The 20,697-nt window shown below is 42.2% G+C and overlaps 1 protein-coding gene across 2 annotated transcripts in view; it reads right to left on the bottom strand.

Moving 5' to 3' along the window:
* plcd1a (phospholipase C, delta 1a) overlaps positions 1-20,697 on the bottom strand; it is an 84,577-nt gene that overhangs the window by 52,550 nt on the left and 11,330 nt on the right. Inside the window, exon 1 of one of the 2 annotated variants that reach the window (XM_043690854.2) lies at positions 14,034-14,357. The exons of the other annotated variant lie outside the window; for it this stretch is intronic. Within the exon in view, the coding sequence (XP_043546789.2) occupies positions 14,034-14,130 (97 nt within the window). The 5' untranslated portion in view covers positions 14,131-14,357. Of the gene's footprint in view, positions 1-14,033; positions 14,358-20,697 lie in introns of those variants that run through there. 2 annotated transcript variants of the gene reach the window in all.

Here is a 20,697-nt window from a genome sequence, read left to right as displayed (position 1 = left end):
CATTCCTGGCTTTGAGATATTAAATTGGCATTGGAAGTGCAGAATTACTGAAATGCCTGCCTTGTGATAAAAGTTATCAAACTGCTTTCTTAAAAAGATAATAAATCTCTCAAATGGTGACGCCCAAAGAGCCAGATTATTTGCCATTGCCATTGGTGACTGGTTACAAAGTCCAGCGATATTGTAGAATGCCATTGTTTGACCAGGGTGTCAAGCCTGATTTCTAACAAAGGACAGGTGATTCAGAGAGGCAAGGATTAAGCCTGACGAGCAACTTAGCGGTGGTGATAGGGCTGAAAAGAGAACAGACAGGGCTGAGGTGAGGAGAACTTGCTTCCCTCTGGGGGAACGGAGTGCCTTTAAAATTCTCTCAGAGGAATGCAGATGCTCCATCATTGAATTTACAGCAGATACAGAGTATGTTTTGCATCCCAGCGAATCAAGGGATAGAGGGAGCAGATGAGAAAGTGGAACTGAAGTAAAAGATTAGCCATAAATGCCATAGCATACCCAATAGGCCATGGGGCAAACTCTTACCATTTCTTAGGATGTGAGAGGCTTTGAGAGTTGGCAGAGAGGATTTAACAGAATGATTCCAGGGGTGAGGGAATTTATTTGGCATGTTTGTTTGGAAAAATCTGGGGCACTCGCCTTGGGACGAAAAGTTTGAAGGTAGATTTGATCCTTTAGCAGCCTGGGCCTTTAGATCTGGGGTCTGGCAGAGCGCTGTTCTGCTTGTAATTTTGGGAAATGGCATGCATCATGGGTGGACACCACGAAAGAGGAAAAAGGTTAATGTAAGCAAAAAAAAACACACACACAGTCATTATTTACTTGGCTAGCATCAACCTAATCGGAGGGGCCAGCCAAGAACAACAAACAGAACTGATAAGGACTCATTGCTGACAGTTTCACTGACACACACACACACACTTTTGAATTGGTCTCAGTCCCAAACATCAGGATACCAAGGCAAAGAAAGGTACAAAATGGCCAATTCTGTCAGTCAAGGAAACTATCAAGTCCTCCACCTATCTCAGCTACTTCCTGAGGAGCTCAGTAGTACTCACAACACCAGCCAGGGACCAAGGGCTGTTCACTGCCACACCTACAATTCACCTGTGGCCACCTCAGCCAATAGTTCTCTGCTGAGAGTTGCAAGTCAATGCCTGCAGTGTCAACCCAGCAGAGATTCACTGGATTTCCCTCTTGGAAAAAGAAATGTTGCCAGGGAAGTTGAAAATAACCCAGCTTTCAAGGAGTAAGTGAAAGCGTCACATTAAACAAAGAGAGTAAGCCAATATGACAAGTGGCTCCTGGCAGAGGAAAGTATTAGGTGTCAAAATTTCCCATCCACAAATCAAGAATGAAAAACAGGACAGTACGCAAAAGAGGGAGTTGGCAATCACCACGTGCTTCCTATTTGGGCTTTGCTGACCTTCCAAGGATTAGAGGGAGGGAGAAGAGCTGGGTGCACATCAGAAAGTCACCTGTCTCAAACCCAGTCGGTACCTTGCCCCGATGTACGCCTGCTGCCACCATCCTCTTTCCCAGTATGGATCTACAAGGCTAATGGGGTAGAAAGCCACTTCCCATTCTAACTAGAAGAGGCTCTTGAATTGAAGATCAAGTATCTTATTGCAATCACAGGTCATGTTGGCAGAATAGACATTATTACAGAGACTGAGGAAGACCTGGACATTGGATATTCAAAGGAGTGAGACCCAAAGCTATTCTGCTCATGGTCATAGTAAGTGGTACTTAGGGTTAATACTGAGGAGTGCCTTTTCATAACATCAAAGAGGCGTTTTATTTTTTATAAAAGATTACATGGAAAGCAATCACAGCAATGAGGGTGTCAATTCAGGCAACAGCTTAATAGGACTTGTCTTCCCATCTTCCTTTAATTTTGATATCAACAATTTCTTGTTAAAAATTATCACAAGGAACCTTCAGTAGTAATATACAACAGACAAACCTATTGTCATGTTTAAACCAAAAGTTGAATGCTGATCTGCTTTAATTCAAAAGCATTACAAGCTTAAAAACTGGTTGGTTAAGTTAATCGAAGTTCACTGGCCATATGGTGGACATGCCTGGGCATTACAACAGAGGAAAGATTAGCACAAATATTTAGGTTAACCAGATTGAAATTTCAGGACCTTGACATGAACTGCAAGAACCTGAGGTTATGTTCAAAAAAATTACAGGCGGCCTCTTCAGGATCGAAAATTAGGAAAGGTAGAAGCTTGGAACTCTCACAACTGGTCATTGACATCGGATAAATAGTCAATTTTAAATTTGAGATTAATAGATCTATGTTGGCCAATAAGTATTAAACAATAAACGTAAACGATAAGTCCTTTGTAAAAGCACCTTCGATGTAATTAAACATCCCAAGGTGCCCCACAAGAGGGCAGAATGACACTATGGAGACCAGATGGTGAAGGGGCTAGACTTTAAAAAGTATCTTTGAAAAGGAGGAAAGCAAGGTACTGTGTTATATATAAAAACGTTCAGCATAAACATCCCCACTTCATATCCGATGTGCCTCAACTGCCAAGGATCAATACACACAAACCCCCAGACAGTTTGCATTGTATCTCTCCAATCTCTGCCAAAATGTATGAACTTATACTTCAGTATTAAGTTTCATAATAGGAACTCCTTTCCATTTGTAATACAAAAACACCACACAAAATCTGAACATTTTTTTCAGGCATCCTTTGATAACAGCATATTGTTGCAGAGGCAGGCAATGAGAGAGATGCTGAATTATAGAACCAGCTTTCTCAAGAAAAACACATTCTGATAAAATTTCCATTCATCGTCCACCAGGCCTTCCTTGGGAAAGTGTGCAAACCTTGTGCAAAGTTTGAGCTGGCAATGTCATTCTTCTCTTTACTGATGATAGAAGCCGATAAGATTTCAATGACAAGTGAAACAAGGCAGACCGACATAATAGTGGGTAGAGCAACATTGCATTGAGCACTACTCAGAAGGTCAACCTCCAGCAGGAAGACAAACCATGCCATGACTCCAGAACGATGGTAAAGTATCGAGAATAATTTACAGCATATTGGATAAAAATTACATACTAAATCTTCTACTCTCTGAATCAGACCAGACATGTAACTAAGCGGTGCATTCATTTTGATCAAATCAAATTATTGGCAGACAAAACAGAAAATTAGACTGCTTTTAAAAAGGGAAAATGTTCAGCCATAGTCAAGGTACAGTCCAATAAATGGGGAATAGAAAGATAAACAAAGCCAGAAATCCTTCGTTAATAAAGGACAGATAGACTAAGAAAACTGAAGAGGAATGCAGTATGTCTCTAACCAGAGTTTGCCCACTGATTCCTGTTTTACCAGGGCTCCTTGATGCCACAATCGATTGAATGCAGCCTTGATGTCAAGGGCTGTAACTCTCCCCTCCCCTCTGGGATTCAGCTCTTTTGTCCATGTTTGACCCAAGGCTGTAATGAGGTCAGGAGCTGAGGACCCTGGGGGAGCCCAAACTCTGCCACGGAGTAGGTTGTACTTGATAGCACTGTTAATGGCACCTTCCAACACTTTACTGATGAGAGAGTAGATTGATGGAGTGGTAATTGATCAGGTTGGATTTGTCCTGCTCTATAGGTACATATCTGGGCAATTTTCCACATTAACAGGTAGATGCCAGTGTTGTAATTGTACTGGAAGGGCGTGGCTGGCGGAGCAAGTTCTGCAGCACATCTTCAGACTATTGCTGGAATGTTGTCAGGGCCCATAGCCTTTGCAGTATCCAGTACTTCCAACTATTTCTTGATATCACGTGATGTGAATCGAATTCACTAAAAACTGGTAGCTATGATGCTGGAAATCATTGGAGGACACAGATGGCTTACCCACTCAGGCATTTCTGGCTGAAGACTGCTGGGAAAGCTTCAGCCTTATCTTTTGCACCAATGTGTTGGGCTCTTCCATCTTTGAGGGGATATTTGTGGAGCCTTCTCCTCCAGTGAGTTACTGATTAGATGTTGGTGTGAGATGACTTAGCTCTATCACTTGTTGCTTCTGCAACAGGTGCGAGTAGGCTTGTTTGGTAGCTTCACTAGGTTGGCACCTCTTCCAGGAATGTCAGGTGATGCTTCTGGGAAGCACTCCTGCATTCTCCATTGAACCAGTGTTGATGTCCTGGCTTGAGGTGATGGTTGAGTGGGGGATATGCTATGCCATGAGGCTAACAAACGAAAAGCAGGGCTAAAGTACTAAGTGAGTATCTTTCTTACTAAAAGGGAGGGGAATTTGGTCATTTAATAGTGAAAGAGAAGGCAGTTGAGATGCTGAGGAGTCAAAAATTGATAGAGGAATTATTAGAAAGGCTGGCTTAACTTGAAGTTGATCAGTCACCATAAGAATACAGCAATTATGAGGAAGAGGCCATTTGATCTCTCAAGCCTGCTGTGCAATTTAATACAATCATGAACGATTTGATTGTGGCATCAACACTTCCTGCTTGTCCTCCCATGAGCCTTCACCACTCATAATTCAAGAATTTTTTCTATCCTTGAACATTTTTAATGATCTCAACCCACACACTTCAGTGCTCTGTGGGGAAGCAAATTCAAAGACTATCAGTCCTCTTAAAATAGTAAGAGAGGATCCTTCCCCTCCAATGGGAGACACCAGATTCTGAGAGTGTTCCTTACTTCAAGAAACCTGCAAAAGAGCAGACACTCTTCTCAGCATCAACTCTGTCTAGCCCCTCAGGAATTTGTTTAAAAAACCTCATCATTCAAGCAAGTGAAGGCTTGTACTCACTCTTCAGAGTACAATCTCTGCATCCCAGGAATCAACCGAGAATCCTTTCTGAATTGCCATTGCAACAATGTCCCTCAGCTAAAGGAGGCCATCAAATGTGGATGAGATTCATCCAAGGAAACAGAGTGAAGGAACAGTACACAATATGGAGATACAGGCCATAAATCATCCAACCCTGCTTAGGTTTTCAGGTGGTGCCAGAGGTCAGAACAAAAAAAACTGTACTCTTGTTCCAAAGACATTACAAAGGATAATCCCAGCAACAACACACCACTCATTTATCCTCAGTGGTAGGAAACCATTTAGAAACCATAAATGAGGACAAAATTAAAATTGCTTAAATGAAGGACAGCCAGAAACGTAAATTGTGTTTTACTAACTTTGCAGCATCTCCTGTACTGGAACTATCCTACAATTTCACCATTGGCTGGTCGGCAAGACTGGCATAAGTCTTCAACAGAAGTCCATTTCCCTGGTCATGGCTTGTATCTTTGAGAAAGCAGTCAGTCAGTCATTCAACGTCAGAGCACTGACTGGACAGTTGTAGGATGTGGAGCCTCTTCACAAACCTCAGGAGAAAAGCCACACAAGCTAACAGTCCAATCCATCTGTGCTATATAGAAACATCATTGACCAGATCCCAACAGCTAATTCCTGGAGGAAATGAAAATTAAAACAAAATCCTGCTACTACTTTCAGGAGATACATGGAGACTCCTGACCATAGAACAGTACAGCACAGTACGGGCCCTTCGGCCCTCTCTGTTGTGCTGGCCCTTTATCCTAAGATCAGACTAACCTACATACTCTTCATTGTACTATCTTCCATGTGCCTATCCAAGAATCGCTTAAATGTCCCTAATGTGTCTGACTCAACTATCACTGCTGGCAGTGCATTCCACGCACCCACCACTCTCTGTATAAAGAACCTACCTCCGACATCTCCCCTAAACCTTCCTCCAATCACCTTAAAATTATGCCCCCTCATGATAGACATTCCTATCATGGGAGAAAGTCTCTGTCTATCCACTCCATCGACGCCTCTCATGTTGTACACCTCTATCAAGTCACCTCTTATTCTTCTTCGCTCCAGTGAGAAAAACCCTAGCTCCCTCAACCTTTCTTCATAAGACACGTCCTGCAGTCCAGACAGCATCCTGGTAAATCTCCTCTGCATCCTCTCTAAAGCTTCCCCATCTTTCCTATAATGAGGCAACCAGAACTGGACACAATATTCCATGTGTGGTCTAACCAGGACCCTACAGATCTGCAGCATAACCTCCTGGCTCTTAAACTCAATCTCCCAGCTAATGAAAGCCAACACACCATACGCTTTAACAATTCTATCATCCTGAGTGGCAACTTTGAGGGATCTATGGACATGGACCCAAATATCCCACTTTTCTCCACAATGCCAAGAATCCGGTCTTTAAATTCCACATTCAAATTCAACTTTCCAAAGTGAAAGAAAGAGTTTACACTTTTCCAGGTTGAACCCCATCTGCCACTTGAGTCCAGTTCTGCATCTTGTTTATGTCTCGCTGCAACCTACAATACTATCCACAACTCTACCAACCTTCGTGTCATCAGCAAACTTTCTAATCCACCCTTCCACTTCCTCATCCAAGTCATTTATATTTTAAAAAAAAAAGCACAAAGAGCAGAGATCCCAGAACAGATCCCTGAGGAACACTACTGGTCACCCAACTCCAGGCTGAATACCTTCAATCTACCACCACCCTCAGTCTCCTATGGGCCAGCCAATTCTGTATCCAGACAGGTTTCCCTGTATCCCAAGCCTCCTTACTTTCTGAATGAGCCTTCTGATGCCTTGCTAAAATCCATGTGCAAATTAGAATGGTACTGGAAAAGTACAGATCAGGCAGCATCTGAGGAGCAGGAACCTTTCATCAGGCTCCTGCCCGAAACATCGATTTGCCTGCTCCTCGGATGCTGCCTGACCTGCTGTGTTTTTCCAGCACCACTCTAATCTGGACTCTAACCTTCAGCATCTGCAATCCTCACTTTCGCCTAAGACCCACATACACTGCTCTACCTTCAATGCGTTCTGTCACATCCTCAAAGAACTCAGTGAGGCTTGTGAGGCATGATCTGCCCCTCACAAAGCCACACTGACTATCTCTAATCAGAGTATGGTTTTCCAAGTAATCCTAAATCCTATGCCACAGAATCCATCCCAATACTTTGTCCACCACTGACATAATACTAAGTGGTCCGTAATTCCCAGGACTATCCTATCGCTTTTCTTGAACAAGTGAATAACATTTGCCAACCTCCAATCATCTGGTACTACTCCAGCAGACAGTAAGGATCATCGCCAAAGGCACAGCAATCTCTTCCCTCACTTCCTGTCGTAACCTAGGGTATATCCAATCTGGCCCGGGGATTTATCTATCTTATGTTTTTCAAAGGTTTCAGCACATCCTCCTTCCTAATATCAACCAGTTCTAGCATATCAGTCTGTTTCATGCTGTCCTCAGAAATGTCAAAGGTGCCTCTCAGGAATGAATACTGAAGCTAAGTATTCATTAAGGACCTCCCCTACTTCCTCAGACTCCAAGTGCAAGTTCACTCCACTTATCCCTGATTGGCCCTACCCTCACTCTGGCCATCTTGTTCCTCGCAAAAGTGTAGAATGCCTTAGGGGTTTTCCTTTATCCTACCGGCTAAAGCTTTCTCATGCCCCTACTAGCTCTCCTAAGTCCATTCTTCAGCTCCTTCCTGGTTACCTTGTAATCTTCTAAAGCCCAGTCTAATCCTTCCCTCAACCTTAAGTAAGCTTCCTTCTTCCTCTTGCTTAGATGTTTCAAATCCCTTGTCACTCAAAGTTCTTTCAATGTACCATCCCTTTGTTGCCTCAATGGGACAAACTTGTCCAGAATTATCAACAGGTGCTTCCTAAACAACCTCCATATTTCTGTTGTGCATTCCTCTGAGAATATCTGTTCCCTATTTAAATGTCCCAGTTCCTGCCTAATAGCATTGTAATTCCCCCTCACCCAATTAAATACCTGCCCATTCAGTCTGCTTCTATCCCTCTATATGACTACAGTAAAAGGTCAGGGAGTCGTGATCACTATCACAAATGCTTTCCCTGAGAGATAGGACACCTGGCATGGTTTGTTGCCAAGCACCAAACCCAATATGGCCTCCCCTCTAGTCGGTCTATGTACATATCAAGTCAGGAACCCTTCCTGGACACATGACAAAACTACTCCATCCAAACTATTTGGATTAAGTAGGCTCCAATCATTATTAGGAAAGTCGAAGTCACCCATGACAACAACCCCATTACTTCTTTGCCTTTCCAAAATCTGCCTCCCAATCTGCTCTTTAGTGTCTCTGATGCTACTGGGGCGGAGGAAAGAGAGGAGACCTGTAGAGAACTCCCAATAAAGTGACTGTTCCTTTCCTGTTTCTGACTTCTACCCATACTGACTCAGTGGACAAATCCTCCTCGACGACCACCCTTTCTGAAGCTGTGATACTATCCCTAATTAGCAATGCCACTCCTCCACCTCTTTTACCTCCCCCTATTCCTTCAGGGACATCTAACCCCTGAAATATCCGACAACCATCCCTGCCCTTGTGATATCCAAATCTTCAGGATGGCCACAACATATTTCCATGCCTAGTTTATTTACTCAATCTAAGTATCATATAGTCCAGCCACAAGATATTCCCCTGGGAACTACAGATGATGCTTCATTATTTGGGGGACTGTCTTTCACCAGGTTACCTAGCGGTCCAGTTTGCCCCCTCAGGTGGATGTAAGAAGTTTCCACAGCCTCTGTTCGGTGAGAGGCAAAAATAATTCTCCCTGATAACCCAGTCAATATCAAGTCCCCTAGCCAACATTTGGTTGTTTTTATATCATATTGGCATGTGTGTAATTCTGCTGTTTGCGAACTGACTATTAAAAAAAAAGGAGATATTTACATATTAATATCTTTACAGAAATAAAAGCTTGGATTTTAAACTAGCGGCAATTGAGTCGTTTTTGAAGGCATTTAAATATCAACTAAAATCAGTCTTTACAGTATGATTTTAAAAACAGTATTGTCAGAAAGCAGTTCTGAAGAAAGGTCATTAAACTAGAAACATTCAACACTGCTTTCTTGCCACAGATACTGCCAGACCTGTGGAGTTTTTCCAGCAATTTCTGATTTGGTGTCAGAAAGTGAGTGTCTGAATTAACTCTTGAAAAACTGATACAAGTTTATATTGCGGGGTTTTACATTTCAAGACATTAGCTTGTTTTTGAGTTTAAAAATAGTGAAGGATCATATTTAGCTTAGACTTTAGGAGAAAGCTGAACAAACAGTCCACTACATCAGTCTTTGCTCCATTACCTTTAAGAATTCAGAATTTGAACGTTTTTTGGATGGTGTGAAGGAGGAGAAATATTAGTTTCTCTTAGAAAGCATTGTTCAGAATAGTTAAAGTAGTTACCTCATTGAAACGTTAAAGTTTCAGACCAAGAATGTTTGGTTAGAAACCTACATTGGTTATTTGAAGCTAAGAAAGTCCAAGACCTCAGTTGTGAGTGTCAAAGAAACAAAGTTCACAGCTCTCAGGACCAGAAGCAGTTAAAAGTCAACTTAGAGATTTGATGGTGAAAATGAAATTTATCTGGCTATAAAGCAATGCTGTTAGGAATAAGGAATTTTGGTTTCGCAATCTTTAGAATTATCATAGAATTATACAGTATAAAGAAGTCATACAGCCCATTTCAAGTGTTTACCCAAGTACTTGTTAGGAAGGTAAGGTTTATAGCCTTAACTACCCTTCCAAGCAGTGCATTCCAAATCCCCACCAACCTGTGGATGCAAATAATTTTCCTTAACTCCTCTCTAGAATTCCTGCCTTTTACCTTAAAATTATTCCCACTTGTTATTGACCTTTCAACTGAGAACAGTGGCATTGTATCTACCCTGTCCATGCCTCTCCATCATATACAGGTATACCACAAGGAGGCACTCCACCCACCCCTCCCCCGCACAGCTTTTTCTGCTCCATACAAAACAACCTAAGCTTAATCAGCCTGTCTTTATAGCTGAAATGGCTCCACCATGGTGAATTTCCTCTACAGCCCCACCACCCCCCCCTCCCCTCCCCTCCCCAGTACAACTGTATCTAGAGTAGTGACCAGATGTGCACAGTACTCCAGTTGTGACCTATTGTACAGCCCTAACTTAACCTCCTTGCTCTTATAATCTGCACCTTGACTGATAAAGACAAGAGTCCTGTATTCCTTAACTATCCTATGAACCTACCCTGCCACCTTCAAGCACTCCAAGATCCCTCTGTTCCTCTGAGCTTCCTCATGTCCTGCCATTCATCGAGTACTCCCTTGTCTTGTTACTTCCTTCAAAGTAAATCATGTTACACCTATCAAATTTAAATTCCATCTGTCGCTGATCTAACTAGTTAATATCCTCCTATAAACTAAGACCTTCTACCTCACTGTCAATCACTTGGCCAATCTTGATGTCATTCACTAACTTCCTGGTCATTGTCCCACATTCGCATCTACATCCTACATTTACATTACAAACAAGGGGGGACCCGGCGCCATTCCCTGTTGTATGCCACTTGGCAATGGCCTCTATTCACACAAACAGCCTGCTGTTACCAACCAGCTAATTTTGGATCCATTGTCAAGTAACCCCCACATCCCAGGTGTTTTTACCTTCTTTAAAAAGTCTCCCATGTGAAACTTTGTCAAAGGCTTTGCTGAAATCCATATCAACTACACTGCCCTACGCATTTGGTCACCTCTTCGAAAAATTAAACCTGATGTGTTAGACATGACCTCCCACTGACAAAGCCATTCTAATGACTCCTGATCAAACCTTGCTTCTCCAAATTGAGATTAATTCTCTTTCAGAATCTTCTCCAATAGGGTTCCAATGAGAGAAATTATATTCAGATGGCTTGGTTTACTCATTTCTTTTCTTTTGTGTAATACGCTTGTTTTATTGTTCATTCCAAATCTGCAGCCTTGTGTGTGCTTATGTTTCACTGAAAGACAATTGATTGTTGTCACGTGTAGCTAGATACAGTAAAAAGAGTTGTTTGTGTGCTATCCAGGCAGATTGTACCATACAAAGTGCAGCGTGGCAGAACAGAGTGCAGAATAGTGTTAACAGGCAAACAGACAGTGCAGTGCAGCAAGAGACAAGAATTAACATCGGAGAGGTCTGTTCAAAAATCTGATAACAGCTGAGAAGTTGTTTTTGAGAAGTTGTTTTTGAATCTATTCGTACATGCATTCAAACTTGATCACCATGTTAAATTTGTGTTTTTACGTAGTTATCAAGCCAGACTGGATTTTGAAATCAATAGCATGTTCAAGAGTAATGTCCACTAGGATCATAACATTACTGTTTTCTGCACAATGACTTCAATTCAGTTCGGACTCCAGTTCGGACCCGAGAAAGGCATTGCACACAACTGAGCTTTTTTTTCCCCGATAAACTGGTTACCATTGGCTGGTGGAGTTTGGATTATTGTTGAATATCTTTGCATGCTACTGACGCGGGCAAGTGAGATTTCTAGCATCTGATTATTTTTGTTGCGCTGGGTGGGGCACTAATCCTCCCCAAGCACTAGCAAATTATAAAACTTAGGCGTTGGCTTTTGTGACCTTACTGCTTTCTTCTTAGGCAAGTGGCTCTGGTCGGTAGTGCATTGATCCCTGATCTAGAAAGGTGCCAAAATTTAGCCCAGCGTTGTCCACCACAAAAGAAACCAATCAGATTTTGAGGTGGAGGACTGACACCACCTTCTCAGATCAGGAATGTTTCAAATGTTATACTCTTTCAAAAGAAGGTACAAACACGGCAATTACAAGCCTGTTGTATTTATGCATCACCCAACCAGGAAGAAAATAAAATCGACTGCTCCTAAAGGTGAAAAAAAAATCACTGCTGTGTAACAGTCAATAGGAACCCATTGTGAGAGAGATTTTTTTTATGGTGAGACAGGAGAAATAAAAATGCAAATTTATGATAACTCCTGCAGTGAATTAGAAAAAGTGGTTACAAAATTTGACTTGATATAGTAGCTGTACTATCACTGGACTAGCAAATGTAAAACTCTAGGGAATGGATTCAAACCTCACCACATTAAAAATCAATTTTAAAAATTTGGAATTAACAAACCCTGACAATATTGCCATTGGCTGGGAAGGAAGTTCAATCTGTCACCTTTGCCTGACCTGGCCAATATGACTCCTGACCCCACAGTAATGCTTTCAAATGGCCTAGCAACCCACATAGTTCAAGGACAATTAGGGATCAGTAACAAAATGTCATAAAATTTATTTCATGGAATATTACCGATGTTGTTAAAACTGCCAGTTCTGAAAACATAATTCCTGCCAAACCCAGTCAGTCAGAAACACCCTGGGCAAAGTCTCCAGTGATATCCTGTGTGACTGCACCCAGAGATCGCTGCCTCTCCTCAACATGTTTCCAACCTCTGACTATCTATTATATCCCTAACAAACATGAGTTAGAAGCTGTAGGCTATTCAGTCCCTCAGACCCTGTTCACCATTTGATAAGATCATGATTGGTTAGATTGTGGCTTCATATTTACTGTCCAGTGTGCCCCTTGACTCTCTTGACAATTAAGGCAGATATGGATAGAGTCTTCAAAAAAGTATTCAATCATCTCTCTAGGAAGAGACTATGCCACACAAAAAGCACTCAAGAAAATGTCCTTGTCTGCATGGATGCTGCTGCGTCGATGGTCTTCTTAGCACTCTGCCCTCACAGAGGCATGTACGATTGCCTCATTATTCAATCCTTGATTCTCTATTCACCACAGACAAGGCAACCTCCACTATGACCACGTAAAAACATGATTTGGAGATGCTGGTGTTGGACTGGGGTGTACAAAGTTAAAAATCACAACACCAGGTTATAATCCAACAGGTTTAATTGGAAGCATTGGCTTTCACAGCGCTGCTCTTTCATCCTTCACAAACACATGATAAAGGAGCAGTGCTCCAAAAGCTACTGTGCTTCCAATTAAACCTGTTGGAAAATAACCTTGGGGTTGTGTGATTTTTAAACCACGTAAAAACACCTTCTGTTTGTGACAGTGACATACCCTCCACCAGTCTAAGAAATTTGCTACCCAATAATCTGATCCCACCATCCCAATTTCCAGCAGCTCAAATCACAGACTAGTTGTGAGTCAACAAGTCTGAGAATGGAAGAGGTGAAAGTGGTAACTTCCTTCTCCAAAGGAGATAGAAATGATTGAGCTTTGCAAATTACAGACAGGATCGCTAATAAATTATTTTACAATAACTTATTTTCCCTTTGGTCAGAAAAAAAATTCAAATGCTCAAAATTTTCATTGCAAGCGTTCCAATTCAATCTCTGGGTCATTAGCTAGGTTACATCCCTCGCGTCAATCTCTCTCTCTCTCTTCCTCACCCCGCCTCCCACCACCCAAACTTTCCCCTCGGTTTCCTGCCCGCTGCCAACCCCCAAACCCGCCCCGTGCAAATTTGTTCTGAGGCACTTGGCTTGGAATACGAATGTAAAGGCAAACGTACAAACATTGGTTTAGAGGGGCAGCAGAGAAGGAAATTAAATAGCGTAGAATGTAAAATGGGAATCGAAGTAAAATACATAAATCAGGACATGACATACACCAGAGACAGACTGCAACAGGATATCCTATCAAAAGGCAAAACCCCACACAGCATTAGTGTAAACATGCCGCCACTAGCTCATAACAGAAGCAAGATTGCTCAGAGCGGAGGGAAGGAGGGCAGGAGAGGGAGGGAGTGGTAACACCTGAGAGGGAGGAAAGAGAGAACTTCCCACTTAAAAAAAGGGGTAGGGCGGGTAGAGAGAGGGTCACACACGGAGGGAGAGAGAGGAAGACCTGAAAGGGGAATTTTAGAAGAAATTCGCACCAGAGTGGTGGTGTTAATTTTTTTCTCGCTTGATTGAAAGCTTGCAAGCTTTCAGCTGAACTTGCCTGGGCTGGACTCGGACACTGCTGGCAGTGTTGGGTGGGACAGAGGCAGAGAGAGTGAGTGTGTGTGTGTGTAAGTGAGTGCGTGCTGGCACTTCCAATACCAGCAGCTTGTGTGGGTCTCTCAGTGTAGAGAGAGAGAGAGACAAGACAGACAGATTCTCCGGCACTGACAAAGCCCAGCCCCCAGCCGGGATAACTCTTACCGAGCCGGCTCAGGTTGGCTTGGACCTCCTTGTCAGTCGCCTCCCGCAGCCGCTCATCCTCCTGCTCGGTTCTCCTGGACTTGCGAATGCATTGCATTTTTTTTTTACAAAATCGATATAATTTGCCGTTATTGCTAAATCAAACGCAATGTACACAAACAGCGGCCAGCCTTTTCCTTCCGCCTCGGAGTTTGGTACAGACTGAATCTTGAAACTTCCCCGCAAGGTTGCTGGCGAGGGCCACTGAGAGTGTGTGGGAGGGTTTTAGATTCCCTCTCGAGCTCCGTGTTTTCTTAAAAGAAAGGGGCGGGTTTCAGACTTTGGACTCCTTGACCTGGTATATCCCAAACATTACTAAAACAGAAAAAAAAGGAACCAAGGCTCGCATTTCTATTAGAATTTCGAGGTTTCCCCCCCAAAAAAAGATGTCTTTACACAGCCAGTGGAGTCTTCTGGAAGTGTTACGATGCAGGGACACCTGGAAAGTTGGGGAACCAGTTCTGGAGAGTGGGCTGGGCACAGTCTCAAGGCCTGATAGAAATTTGGCATGGTTAAAAAGCACAAGAGGCGACCACTCGTTCCACCCTGTGCTAGCTCCCAGCAAGAGCAAACAATTTGCCAAGTTCCACCGCATTCCTGCAGTTCATTAACTTTTCTTCTTCTGACAGGAGGTCCAACATCCTTTTAAATGCAGTGACTGAATCTGCCTCCAACATATCTTCAGGCAGCACATCTCAGATCCTGACCACTTGCTGTATTTTAAGTAAAACATTTTTCTTCACATGGATTCTTTTGTCGGTTGCCTTAAACCTGCGCATTTGGTTCTGGATCCTCCTGCCCATGGGATGGACTTCTGCCTACCCACTTTTTATAGATGTGCCAAGGATTCTTTCCATCAGGATACATCAGGAGATATTAGAGTTGTGAACACAGCCCAGTCCATCACAAAATAGCCTTCTTTCCAGGGACTCAGTCTATATTTCCCACTTCCTCAGGAATGCAGCCAACATGATCAAAAATCCCTCCCACCCAGGTTATACCCTCTTCCACCCTCTCCCATTAAGAAGATACAAAAGCTTGAAAACGTGTACCAAGATTCAAGAACAGCTTCTTCTCTGCTGTCATCAGACTTATGAACTCTCAATATTAGAGCTGATCTTCCTCAGCACCTTCTCTGTAGCTGTAAGACTATATGATTAGATTAGATTCCCTACATGTGGAAATATTCTGCATTCTTGTGACGTATGATTTGTCTGGTTAGCATGCAAAACTGTACATTTCGCTGTATTGTGGTAGATGTGACAATAATAAAATCAAACTTGTGATTTTAAACACTTCTATTGCATCTCTTTTCAACCAATTGATAAAAAGATCACAACTGATCTGATTATGACCATAACACTTTTCCATCTGTCCCCTCAAATGAGACACTAATTTTTACATGGTGCTCTGTCTCTCATTCTAGATTCTCTCCCCCAACCTTCCCTCCTGCCCCCAGGGAAACACCCTGTCAGCATCTACCCACCTCCACCATCTCAGACTCCTGTATCTCAGTAAGTTCACACCTCATCCTTCCCTACTTCAATGCTCACAGACCCAAACCACAAGCTTTCCACAAGATAACCCAGTCAAATGAACCTGTACAGTTTCTAATACATTTTTTTTAAAAAAAATGTAAACATAAAATTGCAAGGTGACCAAAACTGTACACAGTACTCTGGATGTAGTCTCCCTAAAAGCCCATCATCATGAGGTGTGGAGAAAACATCACCTCATGAGAGATTGCTATTACAAGGATGGATTTTAGCCAGAGCAATCTCTTGGACTGGTTTTGGGTATTTACGAGATCCGAATTTCTTCTTTCCTCAGTTGACCTGGGTTTCAGGAGAATTGACATTTTGGGCATAAGCCCTTAATTCCTGATGAAGGGTTTATGCCTGAAACATTGATTCTACTGTTCCACGGATGCTGCCTGAACTGTTGTACTTTTCCAGCACCACACTCTCGACTGGGTTTCAATCTGCCTGTCTTAGCAGGGGTGGAGTTTGTAGCTCCGTGCACAATATATCGCAGCAGCGTAGGGACTGGAGTAAATAACTTAGACACCTGTTTTATACAGGCTGGCTGGTCTTGTTGGAAGAGGTGGGGATATCGAGGAGATGGATGGGACTGCTCTACCGATCACCCATCCAGAGGCGGCACTTGGCTTTCCCACTAGTCCAAAAAGCCATTGCAAAAACAGAAGAGTAGCCAGATTTTGCACCAGGATTGAATTTTGAATGCGGCCAGGGTACATAGGACCGAAAGCGGACACACAAGCATGACTCAGCCTTGCTCTCCACATAAATATTTTGGGAGTTCAAAATCCAATCTAGCCACTTTTCTGAAATATGCCACCATGCGTAAGCTTCGCTCAGTGTAGCACATGGGGAGGATCCAAACAGTGATACAGAGAACATTGTAATTTATTAGCCATCCTTATGTTGAGATTTCTCCTTTGAGATAATACAACCCTTTTCCTGGTGTTCCCACAAAAATGTGCTCAGTCAGGAATTACAAAATTCTGGGGCACATTAAATGCAAACCGTAATATCCATCCAAGTCACGGAACAGTTCGACTTGATGATTTTCCTTAAAGGCCACTGTCTTTGTTCGCATGGGTAAGGGTTGAATGGGTGCCAGTGTTGGAGGGAATGGATGCCATGTCCAGTGATGGCGCTAACAGTAATAAGGCAAACTGGTCCTGTACTTTGAGTGTTGTTGTGGCTCCATCCTTCTAGGAAAGCATTCTCCAGCAGATTGCTAGCATGAGCATTGTAGATGATGCGCAGTCTTAAGAGGAGTCAGGAAATGAACCATTCATTTCAGAGTTCTGTACTTCTACCCTGCTCTTGTCACCATGGTTATACTGATTGGTTAGCTCATACCATTGACCAATGATCCCAATCTGCAGGAAACCCAGTGAACAATATCTTAAGACTGGGGATCTTGATCAAGATGTCTTGTTCAAATTGCTGGCATTTACATATTGCCATTGTTACCTACCAAGTATCAATGGAAACTGAACACTACTTGAATCCTGATGTAGTTTGATTCGGGCTGCTTTACTCTTGGAAATGAACTTTGTGTAACACTAACCAGATATTAGCCAATGTCTCAGCTCTTGACCTTCTGGCAGGGAGTCAAAGCTGAAAACAGTTACATGATAAAAACACACAAATGATCCAGTCTGAACAAGGACTTACCAAATACACCTTGTATTTATTTACATAATGTTATAATCTCCACTGATATTAATACTGGACAGGTCAGATCCCATATTACACCTGGTTTGATGGATCAATTATTTAACTTTTGCAGTTGCTTATCAGTGGTTAATGACAAACATATTCAAATAAGGCTGCCAATTTCTTTTTGAAACAAAAGAACACAAGTTCATTGGACAAAAGAAAAAAAATCACAATCTAAAGACAGTTTAGAAAGACCTTAACACAGGTTGAAACTTTGTTACTGTTTATCAGCAACTGTTAGCTATTCAAATTCCACAGAAGTATTACACTTATTGCAACTCATTTCTTTCTTAACTGCCAACCCAGTTCTCTCTCAGATCAGAGGCAGTTTTAAGATTTTGTTTCAATTCTCTTTCTTGGACTGCTGGCACAAATCACTTTTCAGTGCTGACACCTTGAAACTTGTACATAAACTCCCTCAGCTCGGAGACTTCACAAACTAAAATTCTTTTCGTAGAGGGACTACTCACCTGAACCGAAAACTTGATTCATCAGCTGGGTAAAAAAAAAGTTCTCCCTTCTCAAGTGAACTTCCAATTCTTCTGAAGTCAAAACACACAATAATGTCTGCAATCTGTTTTTTTTTTAAAAACCCCTCCACCCCAAATCTGTCATAAACTCAGTAGTGTAAACATTCCATCAATTAAAACTACTGTTATCCTGACTGAATTGCAGGTTTTCTTGAAAATTATGTATTTAGGTCAATGCTCCAAAAGCCTTTCTGACCTTTAAAAATAAACAATTACTTCTGAACTGAATCAAAAACACATCTTTAAAATCCAAGTTCCAAAAATTATAAACAAATTTTTTTTTAAAAAATTTCTAACACTAGAAGGTATCCCAGGTTTCTTGAGGGATATAACAAACCGATTTAAGAAAAAAAAAGACACCAAGCCAAAAGGTGGGTGACTGTCATGGTTGCCCGTGGGTGGAGAGATTTGAGGCAGCAATTTCCAGTCAGAATCATGGTCTTCATACACATGACGACCAGATAAGAGAAATGATGTGCTTCAAAGAAATCTTACTGGGAAAGAGCAAACTTGTTATTTTGCCACCATAATCAAAAGGTTTAAGTAAGTGCCATTACAGATTATATATGTAGGTTTACTGAAATTATAAGTGCAACTAACTAACTAACATCCTTTAGATAAATGGCTGTAAAAATGAGAGAGAGGTCCCCATCCCGTCACCAAGAGAGGATTAAAGAATGAATGGTATAAACACCAAATAACATAAACTAAAGGATATAAACAGATAACCGCGTGAAAGGACACCAAAAAGGGGGGTGCAATTGCAAAATATTACGACCATGGGAAAATAAACAATCGCAGTTTCACAGGGTACCAAACAGCACACACTTAGTATGATGCAGCTGGCAAACATCCGGGAAGGGACATAACAGTCAGAGGGGAGATGGCAAGCGCTGATGTCAATGTTGCATGTAACCATTGTAATATGGAACGTTTAAATATCCTGTGCCTTATTGGGAGAGGGGCAGTATCTTGGAGTCTGTTTCCAGTGACCTCTTCCAACCTGTGTGATAAGGAGCATTGAATAAAGATAGATTTATGCTGGACTCTGAACAAAGATTCCTCTTTAAAATCTTCCTACAACAGTGACTAAAAAGTTGGTCAAAGATTGTTTAAGATGCTCTTCAAACAAAGAGTTAGAATTAGAGAGCTCTAGGAAAGGTATTGTCAGATTTAAAGAGTCTAGATTTCTGAATGCTGTATGGTTTGCAGCTATGCCAAGAAAGTGGAGGATGCTTAAGAGTTCACGGTCTAAAGAGTTCAGAATGAGAACTGCAGACAACTACAGGAATAGGTAGACATGATGTCATAGAGAGGTTGCACATGAAGGAGGATTAGAATCGATCATTGAGTTTAGCGCTGATGAGTTACCAGAATCTGGTGGAGATTACATAGAGGTCCACACAGATGACCCAATCTCACATGGCCAATTGTTCATGTTCTGTACCTTCAGTCACCTACAACGTTTATCCTTACATTGAGGCATGATCTGTGCTACAATTAACAAGTCCAGAAGACATTGGAGCAGAATTAGGCTATTCAGCCCATCAAGGCTGATGTTTCCCAATCCTATTCTCCTGTCTTCACCCTGTAACCCTTGAGCCCCTTACTAATCAAGGACCTGTATCTTAAATAAACTCATGCAATGACATGTCCTCCACAGCACTCTGGAAGGCAATGAGTTCCACAGATTCACCACCCTCTGGCTGAAGAAATTTCTCCTCAACTCCGCTCTAAAAGGGTCATCCCTTCACTCTGAGGCTGTGCCCTGGTGTCCTCCTATTAGTGGAAGCATCTGGATAGTGTGGACATGGAGTCATCTTAGCATTCTGTAGGTTTCAATGACACCCCCCCTCACCCTTTCAAACTCCATAGCACAGACTCAGAATACTCAACCACTCCTTGTATAACGAGCCTTTCATCCCCAGGATCATTTATGTAAGCTTCCTCTGGGCCTCCTCCAACGTCAGTACAACCTTCCTCAGGTATGGGGCCCGAAACAATATTCCAAACGTGGTCTGACTATAGCCTTACACTGCTATGGCTGTATGTTGCTGCTCTTGTATTCTAGCCCTCTTGAAATGAATACTGACATTGCATTTGCCTTCCAGAGATATTCGGTCAGATGACTAAAGCTTGGTGAGATAATTTTCCATCTTTTTCTGTCTAGTCATCCCTGTGCACTTTTAAATACTTATCCAATATCCAATTTCTATTTCAACAGAAAGGAACTGCCAAATAAACATGCACATTTACCTGAACTAGTACTTCAAATGCCCTTTTACACTTTAGATTTCCAAAGCCTTCCCTTGTTTAGAAAATAGTCTACACCTCCATTCTTTCCAAAGTGCATAACCTCACACTTTCCCACATTATATTCCGTCTGCCACATCCTTGCCCTACTCTCCTTGCTTGTCCAAGTCCTTCTGCAGTCTCCCCACTTCCTCAACAGTATCTGTCTCTCCAGCTATCTTTGCATCAGCTGCAAACTTAATGCTCTCAGTTCCTTCATCCAGATCATTAATGCATAACGTGAACAGTTGTGGCCCCAATATGGACCCCTAGAACTCCACTCGTCACCATTGCCGTTCTGAAAAAAAAACACCACTTATCTCCACTCTGCCTGTCAGTCAAATCCTCTAAACAATGCAGTCCATTGACATCACAAGCTTTTATCTTATTGAGCAGTCTCCTGTGAGGCACCTTGTCAAATGTGTGCTGTAAATCCAAATAGACTATGTGCATTGGCTCTTCTTTGTCAAAATAGCTTGTTATCTCCTCAAAAGAATTCGAACAGATTTGTCAGGCATGACCTCCCCTTAAAGCCATGCTGACTCAGCCGCA

The sequence above is a fragment of the Chiloscyllium plagiosum genome, unplaced genomic scaffold, assembly GCF_037043375.1.
Source record: "Chiloscyllium plagiosum isolate Xiang-an unplaced genomic scaffold, Cpla_swu_hap1 HiC_scaffold_5, whole genome shotgun sequence".
Classification (NCBI taxonomy): Eukaryota; Metazoa; Chordata; class Chondrichthyes; order Orectolobiformes; family Hemiscylliidae; genus Chiloscyllium; species Chiloscyllium plagiosum.
The sequence above is the reverse complement of the archived record's forward strand: the minus strand, read 5'-3'. Positions and strand labels throughout refer to the sequence as shown.